The sequence below is a fragment of the Diabrotica virgifera genome, chromosome 6 (genome assembly GCF_917563875.1).
Source record: "Diabrotica virgifera virgifera chromosome 6, PGI_DIABVI_V3a".
Taxonomy (NCBI): Eukaryota; Metazoa; Arthropoda; class Insecta; order Coleoptera; family Chrysomelidae; genus Diabrotica; species Diabrotica virgifera.
The window spans coordinates 72,175,345-72,192,729 of NC_065448.1; the positions used below are offsets into that span (position 1 = coordinate 72,175,345).

The window sequence follows — 17,385 nt, forward strand, 5'->3', positions numbered from 1 at the left end:
AAAAACACATACTCTATCTTTTGAAATAACACTTTTTTTAGCAAAAACTTTCTTTTTTCATATATTTTAACTTGAGAATAAAAGTTTATTATTTTTAAACATATACAATTGTTTAAACAATATTTCACAAACCATAATAAAATTAGTTTGATTTTTGTGGAATTAAAATATTAAAATACAACAAAATATAGAGTAAGAAAATAATATATTAGATGAAGATTGGAAGAAATTTTGGTGGAAATTAACTTCATGTGAATCGAACACCGCTGTCCTGCGCGTAGCACCAATAATTAATGTTTATTTAAAAAAATTCCTGACGCCGTGGTAGCTAATAGATTTTAATTTTGTAAATTGTAAATGAAAGGTACAGTACACTTCTATACGCAAAACAATTTTCAACTTGCTATCTGCTTTATTTTCAGTCCTGTAACATTTTGAAAAAATGAATTGTTTTTGCGAAAGCTGGATTGCAAAATTTATTTTGCAAAATCTATTGAACCGATCTTAATGAAATTTACAGTTTTGTTTAACTGTATCATATAGTTTTTCTGGGTGAAATTTGAAGGTCCTAAGTTTAGCATAAATGGTTGAAAAACGTAAAATGCGAAAACTTGTTTTTGTATGGTTTTTTTCGCAATTATTGCTATTTTGCAACAAGGGTGACTATTTTTTCAACTTTTAACTAATTCTATATTATAGAAAATTTAATTAAGCAACTTTTATGTCAGTACATCTTTTCTGGGAAATGAATACTTTTAAAGTTATAATCAAAAAACGAATAAAAAAATCGAATTTTTCCTTCATTTTTTGACATTTTAATTATTTAAACAATGTTCCGGACCTTTTTGAGAGGGAGGATAACTCAAATATTATTATTTGAGTTATTTTCAAGCAATTTCTGCAAAAAAATTTGAGTCACCTCTCAACGTCCATCTCAAAACAGATGGGCCCTGGACTATATCATTTTTAATCATTCTTCAAAAATATGATTATGGCTGCAATATTTATTAAGGCAATAATATTGCTTTATAGTATACAAAGAAAGTTTGGAAGAGAAATTGAAGACAAATAATGACAAACGCTTTTTATTGCCTACCCAGAAATCATTTATAAATTACTTAACGAAAAGTTTAATTGTTCAATGAGTAATACACGTTCCCAAATTTAGTTAAAAATATAAAAGAGGGTAATTGTATATTACTTCTCATTAAGCTGTAGTGCCACAAACAAGACAACATGCAGAAATTTGTGTTCTTCTTCTTACTCGCAACCGTTAGCTTCAGTGCTGCTGCTTATACGCACAAATACTCATACATCAATCTGCACGATGTTTTACATAATGTAAGATTGTTGAAAAGATATATAGACTGTTTGTTAGATGTACCATTCACTTGCTCCAAAGATGGAGATTATTTACGAGGTAAGATTAGTGTGTTATGCTTGTGTTTTTTATTTAAATTACGTATTTGCTGGTGAGTTTTTCTTACATTTTTTTCCCTAAGAAGTGACAGGCAAATATTATTGATAGTAGGTATATAAATTTTTAAACATACTTAAATATTTCAGTTATTTCTAATTTCTCTGTAGTTTCCAATTTATTTTGCATTTAAGGGGATAGGCGCAAATTCTTGGTCAAATGCTATTTAAATTCTTTCATTTTTTTCGAATCCTGAGAAAACTAATAAATATTTTTGAAAAATTTAAACGGAGAATAAAAGATTATATTATTACCGAGGGCCGAAAGTTCCTTAAAATAAACAAAAAGTTTATTTTTTAATAAAATATTTAAAATTAAAAATCACACAAAATTTTCTTTTTTTTTTTCAACCCTGTAACTTATTAAAATAAACATTATAGAAGTTTTCAGGGACTTTGGGCCCTCGGTAATAATGTAATATTTCATTCTGGGTTTAAATTTTTCAAAAATACTTATTAGTTTCTTGGAATTCGAAAAAAATTAATGCATTTAAATATCATTGGAGTAAGATTGCCCCCTCAATGTATCTTTGTCATAATTGCCAATTCGTTAGTATTATTATATACTATGCATTTTATTTATGTTTTGCTTAAATTGTTTCAAACTACCCACATATTCACATTATTATTCTAATACTCTTATAGATTATTTACTAAATCTTACGCCTCTTCTGATAACATCTTCTTCTTCTTCATCTAGCCATTTCAATTTGAATGATTTTTGTACCACATCGGTGACTTTGGTTTTCTAAGATCCATGTGTTTGTTTTCCTGTCCTTAAGTGATATGCCAAGCATTGCCCTTTCCATCGCGTATTGAGTGACTCTGAGTATGTTCATATTATTCTTTGTGATTGTCCAAGTTTGTGCCCCGTAATATGTTAATATCGGAATAATGCATGCATCAAAAACTTTAGATCTAAAATGTAGTTGAATTTGCTGATTTCTGAGTATATAGTTCAGTTTGCCGAATGCTGCCCATGCTAACTTTCTTCTTCTTTTTATTTCTTCCGTTTGAATTTCCCTATTTTTTTCCGTATATTATTTTTTGTCCTAAGTATATTATATTCTTCAACTTTTTCTATAACTTTGTCGTTTATTATTGTCACGGTTTCTTCGGAGTGCACGAATTCTGTTTTGTTTAAATTCATTTTCAGTCCTGTTTTAGAAGATTCTGTGTGTAGTTCTGAAAGCATCGTTTGCAGTCCTTGTAGGTCAGTAGCTATCAAGATTATGTCATCCGCAAATCGTAGATTACTGAGGTAGCGGCCATTGATGTTTATTCCCTTATATTTCCAATTTAGATTTTTAAACACGTCCTCTAAAACTAAGGTGAACAGTTTGGGTGATAGAGTGTCTCCCAGTTTGACTCCCCTGTTTAATGGTACAGGATTCGTGTATTCATTTTCATTTAGGTAGTATGTAGCTGTAGCTTGGTTTGTAGTTTCTTTTATTAAGTTAATATATCTGCTGTCTATTCTACAATTTTGCATTGCGTTTATTACGGCCGTGTGTCCTATAGCGTCGAAAGCTTTTTCGTAGTCTACAAATGCTATAAAAACTGGAAACTTGTACTCGTTACATTTTTCTATTAATATTTTTGTGGTTAACAGGAACAGGTGATCGGAAGTTAAATAGCCTTTTCTAAAACCTGCCTGTTCATATGGTTGGTATTCATTTAATTTCCTTGTTAGTCGGGTAGTTATGATTTTGGTGAGTATTTTAACCAGGTGTGACAGTAGACTGATGGGCCTGTAGTTTTCTAACTTTCTACTATCACCTTTCTTGTGCAATATGATTACTTTAGAGTTGTTCCAGCTCTTGGGGACTTTGTCCTGGTGTAAACAACTGTCTATAAGCTTAGTTACAATTGCAATGAGTTCCTTACCTCCTTCTAATATCATATCTGCGGTAATCTTATCTTCCCCTGCAGCTTTATTTCTTTTCATGTTTTCCAATGCTGTAGTTACCTCTGAAATTGTTACTTTTGGCATTATTTCCGATCCAACATTTTTTATTAATTTCCGTGCTGGTCTCATTTCATCGTCTTGTTGATGTGTTCTGTAGAGTTCCGTGTAAAATTCGTCTATCCGTTTCAGTATGTTTTCTCTAGTTGTGATTTCATTTTCGTCTTTTCCCATTAATAATAAGTATTATCTGACGTCGTCCTAGTGTCGGTCTGAGGCATTTCATACTCTTATTTTTTTTCAATAGTTGTTGTTATTAATTTTTCTTCTTCTCTTCTTTTTTGTTTTCTGATTCCTTTTCTAATCTGCCTATTAAGTTCTCTATATCGCCCGGTTCCCTTTTTGTTGGATTTATTTAACATCTTCCTTTTTTCTATTTGTTGTAATATTTCTTTGTCTAATTCATTGTGTGTTGTTTTTGGTTTTCTCAGTTGCAAAATGCTTTTGTTCACTGTTTCGATTATAAGGATATTCAAATCATCAATATCATTGGAGTTTATCTGCTGCATGTTAACTTGATTTAATTATCTTTTTATTAAATTCACTATTTTTTATTCCTTCTGATGTCCATTTGTATCTTTTTCATGTATTCTATTTCTTTCTAGTTTTTTGTTTATTATTAGTTTTGTTCTTATTACTCTATGGTCGCTTCCTAGGTCAAACTGACTTAATACCGATACGTTTTTTACTAGGTTTCTATTTTTCCTTCTGATAACATATCTATTTTTAATTTTTGTGATTGTCTATATTTATTTCATTATTTTATTTATACGTATAATAGGACCTTAATAACTAGGGATTTCTTTATAAAAAACAATCATAATGTTAACTAATTACAATTATTATTTTAATCAAAGCTCAAACTTAGGTCTATACGAAATTCCTATCAGTTCTGAAAGTCCTGATAAACAATATTTTTCCATTTACTTCTGTTTTGTGCTTTCTGTATAAGGTCTTTTCCACTTTATTCGTCTGAGTCTACCTCTCATTCTGCAATCGGTTAGTTTTCTGGTCATAACTAGATTAGACAATCTGTTCACCGTCATTCTTTATACATGTACCAACCATCTGACTTTTTGCGACTTGACGAACCTGGTTATGGTAGGTTCTTTGTAAGAAGCTATTAATTCGTTGTTGGTTCATATGTCTTCCTTCCTCCGAATATGCGTCTAAATATTTTCTTTTTCCGTCTTTCGAGGGTATCCTGTTCCTTTTTATTTAATGTTCATGCCTCGCAATCATATGTTACTGTGAATCTAATCACTGCTTTATATATTCTGAGTTTGACTTGCTGGTGCTCATATTTTATAATTTATTCTTCCACCTTCATTCTGCATGTTTTGATTACAGTTTCTAACACTAAGTTGAATAATGTAGTGGATAAAGGATCTCCCTATCTCAAGCCTTTTGCAATTTTAAAGATAGAGTTATTTAGTGTCATTTTTACTAGTCAGATTAATTTTTTTGTAGTATCCAAATGTTCCAATGCTTGATACATTTTGCCTTTACCGACTCTGTTACATATGCTTCTTGTGTCATCTCTTGTGCCCTTCTTCTCCATTGTCTTATGTTCCTGGTTTTCACGTAGTTTTCCACGTTATCCAACCATCTCGATCTGGGCCTTCCTTTTTTTGCCTTCCTATCGGCTTCCATTGTAATGTTTTCCTTGTTGTTTTTTCATTGTTTTGTGTCTGCACATGTCCCCAGACATGACAGTCTTTGACTTTTCACAAATCGTACAATATAGTACTCCTGACTTGGTCTTCATCATTTTTCGTCATTACTCAGGTTTCATAACCATAGGCTCTATCATATGCTTGTCTAAAATCCAAAAATTAAACATCCAGAGGAATTTTACCTTCATAACAAGTTGTATTTATCAATTTAGTCTATTTCTCAATATTCTTTTGTATACAGTATGTAGTAAGGCTGCTGTCTCCTGTTTTATGCTATAGACATAGTACATGGGTCTCACACCAATTTGTCCACGTTGTTTCAAATTAAGTAAAAGCGAAATTAGAATTTTACCAGCAAAATTAGAAAGCTAGAGCTCTTCAAAGACAACCAAAGAACGAAAAAACTTTTCGTCAAAATCGTATATTTTCTATGCTTCTATTTACAAGGTAAAACAAGGAATTTTTAATCTTATGGAAATGCTTTTTAAGCTGGTTTTCTGAAATCTAACGAGTCATTGTAATCAAAAAATACCGTCATCCTTATTTTTCTGCAGAACATTGTTTGAAATTGTTTGACAAATCAAAATAACACAAAAAATGATCGCCGAAAAAGTTTCTTCTAAAAATGTATAAGAAGTAAATATTTTTTAACGAATTCTGATTTTTATCAAAAAGATGTCGTGATAGGCATGAAACAGAAACACGTTTGCTTATCCTAGCCTTTATTTCTCTTGGTTGATCATTACTGTCTAAAATTCAGGTTCCTACATATTTGTATTCATCAACGCTTTATATCGGTAAATTTCCTAATTGTATGTTTGTTTATATATTTCTTTTCTTACTTATTCTCATGTATTTGGCCTTTTTTATTTATTTTTAGTCCATATTTTTGACAGAAACTGTTTGTTTTATTTAGTATTAATTGCAGTTGTTCAGCCTAGCTTACCATAATCACTGTGTCATCTGCATATCTTATGCTGCTAATAGATTATCCGTCATTTATTTTTCATTTACTTTGAGATATTAATGCTTCTTCAAAAATGGCTTCACATACATCATACATAGTAATGGAGATATAATACACCCCTGCTTAAATCCTCCCCTTATTTCAATTTCTGTACTGGGTTCGTTATCTATTACAATTTGTACTCTTTGATTCCAGTAAAGGTTTGTTGTTATTCGTGCCTTTTGTTTATGTTTTTAGTCATTAGAATTATGGACTCATTTTTCATTGGACTTATGGACTTATTTTGTCAACTGCTTTTTCAAAATCAACATAACAAACGTGTACATCCACATTTATATCCACACAGCTTTGATCTAACACATTAAAAGTAAATAACGCTTCTCTAGTTCCTAGTCCGTTTCTGAACCCAAACTGACTATCATATCATTGGGACCATCTGCCAAAAAAAAATACTGAAGTTTATATAATGATCATAAAAATCTCATAGTTACAAGTGAAATACTCATAATTTCATTGGCATTGTAAAAAAATCCTCGATAGCACGGTCAAATATGATTTCCCTAATAGTTTCCAGTTCTTGCATAATTTAAATCCATTGATACTTTTATGGTAACTAATTTTTTTTTTTTATTTTTTTTTTCAGAGGTTCTTCCCGGTGCCTTCGAGGAAAACTGCAAAGAATGTGACGCAACTCAAAAAGAAAATGCTATGAAAGTGACAGCTTACCTCATGAAACATCATCCAGACTGGTGGAAGTTGATCGACCAGAAATATAACGCTGACAGAAGTGTATTTGTGACGAGTAATATTGGAAAAATCAAATACTATCAAATACACGAAATTTAATGAGACAATCATTTAAAACCTAATTTATTTATTTGTTAGAAATATTTAATGTTAATAAAGTATCACAACCAGTTTAACTTCTGTGTTTTTAATCCCTAAGGGAAACATTGTAGTTTCTATACCACAATCACTAGAAATAAACAAACCAAGACACGTTGGATGTTCGAGGAACACTCCTAAATTATGATTTATAATGTATACAGGGTGAGGCAGATAAAGAGCCTATTAGAAATATCTCGAGAACTCAAGGTAAGAAAATTATGAAAATCGGAATACACGGGTTTTGAGGTGTGAACTATTTAATGAAAATATTTTGGTCTCTTTGCTACTTCCGGTCATACCGGAAGTTGGTTGTAACTTCGTTTTTTTAAATGGGACACCCTGTATATTTTTACATTTTTGGATTCTCCTTGATTTGTTCTTTCTTACAATATAAGTTTTTGTAATATTATACAGGGTAGGTTAAAAGATAATTACGTTTTTTTATTAATTTCGTAGCAAAATTCACACCCCGTAGAATTGTAGTAGTTTGACATAATAAACTCTGTTTATGTTCAAATGATTTTTAATATAGTCTACTATGTTAATAATTATTGGTATAGTTAAATTTTTCCTTTTTTGTATACAGGGTTGGTCGAAACTAAGAATGAGTATTTTCTGAGTTTTCTTAAATGGAACACCCCGTATTTTAGTATTGTAATGAAATTTTATTTTAGGATACTTTTTAATTTCGTAAGCAATCCCTATAGTCTTCAATAACTGCTTCAATTTGTGAGTTATTGGTGATTCAAACCAAACATTAATTGCAACACAAAATACCTGAAATTTTATTAGGTTGGCCGTAAAAATATTCAATCACAAATAATTTTCCGGAAATAAATACATACTAATCGAAACTGATACTTAAAATTGCCAATAATGGTTGAGCTATCAAAATATCTACGTAGTAAGATTGTTGGTGCGATTAACAATTAAGCACAAATTAAAGCAGGTGGGTATAGGGAATGCTTAAGAAATTAAAAAGTACCATAAAATACCATTTCATTACAATACTAAAATATAGTGTGTTCCATTTAAGAAAACTCAGAAAATACACATTCCGAGTTTCGACCCACCCTGTATACTAAAATTCAAAATTTAGCTATACTAATAATTTTTAACAATAGTAGACCATATTAAAAATCATTTGAACATATACAGGGATTTTGATGTAAAACTACTACAATTCTACAGGGTGTGAATTTTGCTACGAAAGTAATAAAAAAACGTAATTATCTTTTAATCTACCCTGTATAATATTACAAAACCTTATATTTTAAGAAATAAGAAATCGAGGAGAATCCAAAAACGTAAAAATATATAGGGTGTCCCATTTAAAAAAACGAAGTTACAATCAAGTTCCGGTATAACCGGAAGTAGCAAAGAGACCAAAATATTTTCATTAAATAGTTCACACCTCAAAACCCCTATATTCCAATTTTCATAATTTTTTTTTACTTTAGTTCTCGAGATATTTCTAATAGGCCCTTTATCTGCCTCACCCTATATACATTGTAAATTAGAAATCATGATTTACAAAGCTTATACATTGTAAATAATGATTTGGGAGTGCTCCTCGTAACATTCAACGTATCTTGGTTTGTTTATTTCTAGTGCAACTTTATTATTGTGATTTTAGTATAGTATTTTAATCATAAACTGTATTTCACGAAGTTTTGTCTGCTTTGGATTATCTCATGGTCCACTCGACTGTACGACATAAGAAGCACGAAAGTAAATTGCTCTAGTAATGAGAATATGGAACAATTAGTTTCTAGAATATCCTTTTTAGTACATTATTAATAAGAAGTTATGTACAGTAAATCCTTTTAATATAATTGTTGACCATATTAACAAAATTATGAATAGGTTTAGAATTTTGAAACATATTTTTATTTAATATTTACCTGCAAAATATTTGTCACGACCAGATGGCTATCACCTCTATCACCAGATAGTTATCACGGTTTCATAATTAATTACACATAGATGCAACAACGCAATTATAACTGCAAAAACATAAATCCAAGTGCCAACATAGGATCAGATCACAACCTAGGGGCCGGTTGTTCGAACGCTAATCAACAATGATCATTATCAAATATTTAATTACTGTCACCAAAACTGTCAATGTCAACTTTGTTTGGGTTGCTGAAAACATAATTAATTACAATTATGAGATTTATTATTAATTATGTTAATAATTATTGTTATATTAATTGATTATAGACTCCACAGACTTTTTTAACAACCCAAACAAAGTTGACATTGACAGTAATTAATTATTTGATAATGATCATTGTTGATTAGCTTTCGAACAACTGGCCCTAGTAGTGACAAAAATTAGGCTCAAAATCAAAATAATAAAACAAAGAAAAACAAATACAAAAATCGATAGTAAATTAAGGGGGTAGGCAAAAATCTTGGTCCAATGCTATTTAAATTCATTTATTTTTTCGAATCCTGAGAAAACTAATAAATTACATTATTACCGATAGCCGAAAGTCCCTTAGAATAAACAAAAAATTTCTTTTGAATTAAATATTTGAAATTAAATATCACACTAAATTTATTATTTTTTTTTTCACCCCTGTAACTTAGTAAAATAAACATTATAGAAGTTTTCAGGTATTTTCCGCCCTCGATAATAGGTACATATTAGGTTTGTTCTAGCATCAGTTTTAAGCGGTTTGAAACTATCAGAAGCATGAGCATTTGTTTAAGGACATCGGTACATAAGTCGCAAATATTTTACGGTTATACCTACTTTTTCTGTCCTTACACGGCAAATTACGTGTAGTAAAATTCACACTGGTATGGATATGTAAACATTACTAGAATGTCATTCTACTTGACAATGTCATCATTAACTTAAAGAGATGGTTTTTGAATGTTGTTGGGTAAATGTGATAATTTTTTCACTAACTATGTATTCAGTGATTGTAATACTTTATATGTACAACAAAAACTAATACTCAATCGAGAAAAGAGGAAAAGTGGTAAAGTGATTTTTTAATAATATATTGTTATTATGGAATGCTTACAATTTTGAACATCTTTGAACAAAATACTTGGATCACAGAATATATTATCCTGATGAATTCTCTGCAACAAATAATACACAATATATAATTTTTATTAAGTTCAGGTCTTAAATAGATTATTTATCAAATACACTATATATCAATATTATTTAATCAAAACTCAAAATATTCCCGATGCCATGTCAAATATTTAAAATTGTTACTGATTGTCACTGTCTGACTGACAATATGCTGACAATATTCTATAGGGCTTTTCATTGATTGGCATTTGTTTCGAGCTTCTGTCACGTGTCACATAATATTAAAATATCTACGTCATACGTCTTTGGTTTTTATCATTAATATATACCAATAACGTACGACGTAGATATATTATTATTATGTGACACATGACAGAAGCTCGAAAGAAATGACTGTGAATGAAAAGCCCTATTCGACTGAATGCGTTGTAAGACAAAGATAAATTTGGAAAATATTGCCACGGACATTGTGTTCATTTTTTCGAGTCCTGAAAAAAACAATAAAAATTTTGAAAAATTTAAACGCAGAATGAAAGACTATATTATTACCAAGGTCCTAAAGTCTCTTAGAATAAATAAAAAGTTTATTTTGAACGAGATATTGGAAATTAAAAATCACACTAAATTTTCTCTTAGATTTTCACCCCTGTAACTTATTAAAATAAACATTATAGAAATTCTCAGGGAATTTTGGCCCTCGCTAATAACGTTGTCTTTCATTCTGCGTTTAAATTTTTCAAAAATACTTATTAGTTTTCTCAGGATTTGAAAAAAACGAATCCATATTTGAATAGCATTGCAGCCGAAAATACGTACCCATCCCCTTAATGGCGTTCAGGCACACAAATTACTAGTTTGAAACTACTACAGTCCGTACAATATAGATACCGTTGCACGTCATTAGCTACGTCAGAGGTCTAAGTTGACATTGTTGCACAATTAAAAAAAATGCTTGAATTCATTTTAAATCAAAAAATCACATAATTATTGCAAAGTGATTATACAACAAAACAAATTAGTATTAAATGTAAATAAATGAAAACATTAAAAATAGAAAATAAGAAAATAAATAATAAAAACAATAAATATAAGAAATCAAATGCTTATAATATGGTCTGTCTTTTAACCAAGAGGAGTAATTCAAATTTATTTCGCCGTAATGCTTGTTTGTAATTGGTCCAACCTCAGACAAGTTTACTCCACTGTTACGAAATTTTGACATTAATTACATTTATAAAATTTTGACACTTCTGTCATTTTTTAGGTTAATTAAGTTATATCGGCGATTTTTTGTGTTTTTTGCAGTATTCCTTTAATTTTTAGATTTCTAGTCTACTTTTATATCAAAAACAGTTGTTTTTAGGACTCTTTAGTGTCGTATTAGTATAATATAATATTTATGGATTACCGTCGAAGGCCGATATGATCAACCAAAAAAGAAGATGTATTTGGTGATGTTTCTAGTGAGTTTCTTGGGTGTGAATCTGTCTTTTTAGTTTACTCCTCTTGGTTTAAAAATAAACTATAGTAAATAATAAACAGAAATCTGAAGTATCAATACCGCAACTGTCAAATAAATGTTACCAATTTATTCCAAAATGTCACCTTTTTTCGATCGCAGTTAGAGTGTAATCCGAACAAGTGTGCTTTATAAAAACTCTTTATATTCCACTTGTACAAATTAAATAAAACAAGTTAGGGTATGTTTCTTTAAATTTACTAGAAATATTCCAATATTATTTCTACGCGTATACAGTCCCTGCTCAATTTATTAGACTCACCCTAGAAATATCAGTTTTTTTTTCTTTTAAACCCCTTAAAAGTATGTTCAAAGTCATACGGTACTGCTAAATGGGTTAAATAACAATTACTTGATAATCGTGCTACATATTTAAGTTAAAGATGGTGAGACTTTTTGATTGAATTGTGAAAACTTGGCAGATGGCAATAGAATGGGCTAAAAGGGTGCAATGACTCTACTTTTTTAACTTTAGTTTTTTAATTAAATTAGTGGTTAATATTCAAATTTTCGTAAAATTTGCAGTACTAAGTGTTAATATTAGTCTTTATTAATGTTAGTTTTTAATTTGTTTAATATATTTTACCATGTTAATAACAATATGTTAATTTCTAAAAGACGAATGCCTTCGTTTGAAATTTTTTCATATGGGTGATTGTAAAGATCTTTTTGTTGAGCAAATCTTTTCTGCTATCTTCTGTTACACTGCTCTATTAGAAAATACCTCATGTATGAAAGAGAAATAGCAAAAAAATGTGGCATACCTTTATCATCAGTTCGAAGGTTGAGTCAAAAACTTAAAGAGAAACATCCAGTTACAACGGTTTGGAGGGGTCGGTACGGTAGAAAGATTTCAGTCACTCCAGAGCGCCAAGAATTTTAAAGAATTTGGCTGTAAAACACAGAAGAGTCACCCATTGCGATATACGGAATAAATTGGAAGAATCAGAGTGTTCAGTATCGGAGTCCACTGTACGCCGCAATTTGTACAGTGTGGGATTCAAATCTCATAGGCCAGTTGAGGAACCAAGAAAATAACCAACTATCACCACAAATGCTCAAAAAACGCTTAGTTTGGGCCACTTTGCATAAAGACTCTGTTGACATGTAATGTTTGTGCAAATTGGCCGAAACTAAGCGTTTCTTTGACATTTGTGGTGATGGTTTGGTTCCGTAACTGGCCTATGACATTTGAATCCCATACTGTACAAATTTCGGCGTACAGTCTCCGATACTGAACACTCTGATTCTTCCAATTTATTGGTTATATCGCTATGGGTGACTCTTATGTGTTTTATATCCAAATTCTTTAAAATTCGTTGCCCTCTGGGGGTGACTGAAATATTTCGGCCATACCGACCCCTCCAAACCGATGTAACAGGATGTGTCTCTTTAATTTTTTAGCCCAACCTTGGAACTGATGATAAAGATATGCCGTATTTTTTTGCTATTTATCTTTGATACAATATGTGGTATTTTCTAATAGAGCAGTAAGAGAAGAGATTTGCTTAACAGACAGATTTTTACAATTACTCATATGAAAAAATTTCAATCCGAGATATTCGTCTTTTAAAAATTAACATATTTGTATTATTATCTTAAAATAAATTAAACAAAATAAAATAAACGTTAATATAGAACAATATTAACACTCACCACTGCAAATTTTACGAAAACTGAACACCAATCACTAATTTAACTAAAAAACTAAAGTTGAAAAAAGTCGAGTCTTTGTGCATTTTTAGCACATTATATTACCATCTGTCAAGTTTTCACAATTAAAATTTTTTTTTACAATTTTTAACTTAAATTATGTATCACAATTATTAAGTAATTATTATGTATCCCAATTAGCAGTTCCGTGTCACTTTGAAGATACTTTTAAGGTGCTTGAAATTAAAAAAAATGCTTTTTCTAAGGTGAGACTAATAAATTGAGCAGGGACTGTATAATAAAATATGTCTAGTGGCTGTAATTCCAGTGTACTCTACTAAACGATTCTGAAAAGGAACACACCTACAACTTAAATATTTCGTGTTGGTATCATGTGACGTCACGTGCTATGACGAGGATGATATGCAACGGTATTGTACAGACTTTTTGTAGTCGATCGTTCTAAAGAAAGTAAATTTTGATTTGGAAACTGGCTTAAAACGGTCAACAGAGTTGGTACATTTTGTTCGGATTTTCAGTTGTGACTTGCGCAGTGGAATTATTTGTTTGAGGTTTACAAATTTTAAATGAAAGTATGTAATATGTTTTGACAACGTTACTTACCATTATTTACGTTTATAATATTAACTTTCAATATTTAGCATAAATCTTGAAAATTTTAATGCTTATAAGAAAACGTAGGTATTTCTAATCTAACCTCAAAATATAAATAAAAACAAACAATTTGACGTTGGTATTTACCCCGATAAAAAAGCGTTCTAGCAAAAAACAGTTTGTTACCAGTTTGTGGATCGAACAAGCGCAGTAAAGCAGTAAAACATAATCTGGTGTCAAGCTATATAAAATTACATGCTAGAACAAACCTAATAATATAATCTTTCAGTTTGCGTTGAAATTTTTCAACAATACTTATTAGTTTTCTCAGGAATCCAAAAAAATGAATGCATTTAAATAGCACTGTATCAAGATTTTGCACCTACCCTCTTGTGTCTGGGAACACACTCAAAAGACAACGCCTGACAGACAAAATTAATAACCCAATAAAAAGAACAAATTACGCAAAATACTGAGACGGATAAAAATGATTATTAATAAAGACAGAAATAGATAAAATTCAAAAAGAAATTCTAACACCAACATGACATGAAAAATTAGTCCAAATTTTAAAGACAAAAAACATAGAAAAAGGGACTTACGAATAATAATAAACGTTTACCAGAATCAAAGAGCACAAATTTTAATAGATAACAAATCCAGTAAAGAAACTGAAATCGGGAGAGGAGTAGGCAGGGATTTATTATGTCTCCATTACTATTTAATGTATAGCCATTTTTGAAGAAGCATTACTATCCAAAAGTGAAGGAATAATAATTAACGGACGATCTATTAACAATAGTCGAGGCATTGAAGGATTGAGGTGTCGATTTTTTTGCAGTAAGACGGATTTTAATGCGGATTGGTGCGTTGGATTCGTGAGAATGTCAGGAAACTTTGTGAACTAATCTAATGAATAAGAAATCTCAAATTGCATTTGTACATGAGAAAAACGCATTTCAGAAGTGCATTTTGAAAAAGGCAATTATTATAAATTTGTAACTCGGTAAATAGTAGAAAAAATTGACTCAATTTTCTTACTCGGGGGTTTTTGGGGTCGCTGAAAACGAATATGAGGTCGGCGAGAGTGTGCAAACTACCTGGTGCCTGCATCGGGTGTAATAAACGTCTTCCTCTGGAGTATTGTGGTAATTTATCATATAATTGGCTTAAACTCGTTACTCGGGGGTTTTTTGGTCGCTGAAAATGAATATGAGGTCGGCGAGAGTGTGCAAATTACCTGGTGCCTGCAGCGGGTGTAATAAACGTCTTCCTCTGGAGTATTGTGGTAATTTATCATATAATTGGCTTAAACTCGTTACTCGGGGGGTTTTTGGGGTCGCTGAAAATGAATATGAGGTCGGTGAGAGTGTGCAAACTACCTGATGCCTGCAGCGGGTGTAATAAACGTTTTCCTCTGAAGTATTGTGGTAATTTATCATATAATTAGTTTTAACCCGTTACTCGGGGTTTTTGGTTTATTCCATTTTCTTCGATGTAACTATAGTGATCGAAAAGGGTGGTATCTTTATTATAAATAAACATAAATTTTTATTATTATAATATATTTATGGCCAAAAAGTTCATTATACAAAATTTATCGTAATTTATCTTTAAAATTCATTTTCTTCATCATTACCATTTTCTTCTTCATTATTGCCTTCCACTCTCGAGTCCAATGCAATATTTGTGCAATCAGAGCCTGCACAATTTTTGCAGGCTAAATTACAAACTAACCCATGCTTCCTGCATCCGCATAAGTTGCCGCAGTCTGACTTACAACAAAAGAAAGAAGACATCGAGCAGAATCCAAAAATGTAAAAATATACAGGGTGTCCCATTTAAAAAAACGAAGTTACAATCAACTTCCGGTATAACCGGAAGTAGCAAAGAGACCAAAATATTTTCATTAAATAGTTCGTACCTCAAAACCACTGTATTCCAATTTTCATGATTCTGTTACCTTTAGTTCTCGAGATATTTCTAATAGGCCCTTTATCTGCCCCACCCTATATATCAATCAATTTTACTTGATACGAGCAGTAATGAGATAACTGAAAAAAAAATCGTAAGTTTGAATTTCAGATGAAATACGAGTTAGATCATCTATATATAAGCACCATTATTTACCTGAATTATTGATGAAAGACACACTTGAATTTATAAACACTATCATAGAAATATATTACTAAAATGATTTGTTCCAAAATATATTAATCAATACTTTTTACGAAAAAATTCGACACGAGTACCTGAGCGAGTAACACCGTTTTTGCTGTTCTCGAAAATTACCGTGTTTATAAATAGTTTTTAAACTTGTTTTACGTGTAGCCGTTATATTAGTGTATACAAACGTGAGAGAGAGAAAGGCAATAAATCCTAAATGAAATTAGTCAAGAATGTATCAATACTGCCAACATAATTTTAAGCGCCAAATTAAAGAAAATGGAGGTCCTGAACAAAATAATCATGTTTTTTATAATATCCTATGAAATTAGAACTTAGTCGTCGCGATATTTATTTTCAGTGACCCCAAAGACCCCCGAGTAACAAGTGTTGGCCAATTATTTAACAAATTACCAAAAAATTAACAAAATAGTCCAGAGGAAGACGTTTATTACACCCGCTGCAGGCACCAGGTAGTTTACACACTCTCGCCGACCTCATATTCATTTTCAGCGACCCCAAAAACCCCCCGAGTAACGAGTTTAAACTAATTATATGATAAATTGCTATAATACTCCAGAGGAAGACGTTTATTACACCCGCTGCAGGCACCAGGTACTTTGCACACTCTCGCCGACCTCATATTTATTTTCAGCGACCCCAAAAACCCCCGAGTAATGAGTTTAAGCCAATTATATGATAAATTACCACAATACTCCAGAGGAAGACGTTTATTACACCCGCTGCAGGCACCAGGTAGTTTGCACACTCTCAACGACCTCATATTCGTTTTCAGCGACCTCAAAAACCCCCGAGTAAGAAAATTGGGTCAATTTTTCCTACTATTTACCGAGTTACAAATTTATAATAATTGCCTATTTCAAAATGCACTTTTGAAATGTATTTTTCTCATGTACAAATGCAATTTGAGATTTCTTATCCATTAAATTAGTTCACAAAGTTTCCTGACATTCTCACGAATTAAACGCTACAAATTGCATTAAAATCCGTCTTACTGCGCCAAAAATCGACAGTAAGGCCTTGTTTTGTGCTTCAATGCCTCGACTACAACATAAGATTGCAGGTGATACCGTGACTATGTCAAGCTCTTCTGAAGAACTCCAATTACTACTAAACAAAACAGTTTATGTGAAAACTATGGACTAAAAATTATTATAAAAAAGACGAAATACATTATAATGACTAAGAAAACAAAGATACAAACAAATATACATTTGGGAAATATACCGATAGAAAGGGTTGATAAACGCAAATACCTTTAGGTGTCCGAATTTCACACAATAATCATCACACAACAGAAATAATGGCGAAGATAACAAAAGCAACAAATGCGTTTGTAAAAATGAAAACAGTTTTTTGCAAGAAAGACTTGAATAC

The 17,385-nt window shown here is 31.0% G+C and overlaps 1 protein-coding gene across 1 annotated transcript; it reads left to right on the top strand.

Moving 5' to 3' along the window:
• The first annotated feature begins 1,176 nt into the window (after window positions 1–1,176).
• Window positions 1,177–7,008, top strand: LOC114335485 (allergen Tha p 1). Its single transcript, XM_028285725.2, has 2 exons — window positions 1,177–1,420; window positions 6,729–7,008. The coding sequence occupies exons 1-2, from the start codon at window positions 1,237–1,239 to the stop codon at window positions 6,929–6,931; spliced, it is 387 nt and encodes a 128-aa protein (XP_028141526.1). The 5' UTR covers window positions 1,177–1,236; the 3' UTR covers window positions 6,932–7,008.
• Window positions 7,009–17,385: the final 10,377 nt, after the last annotated feature.

Bases quoted from the DNA above. Each gene is read 5' to 3' on its own strand.
- LOC114335485 (XM_028285725.2), top strand. From the start codon at position 1,237: ATGCAGAAATTTGTGTTCTTCTTCTTACTCGCAACCGTTAGCTTCAGT. The intron at 1,421-6,728 runs GTAAGATTAGTG...TTTTTTTTTCAG, and splicing joins AGATGGAGATTATTTACGAG to AGGTTCTTCCCGGTGCCTTC.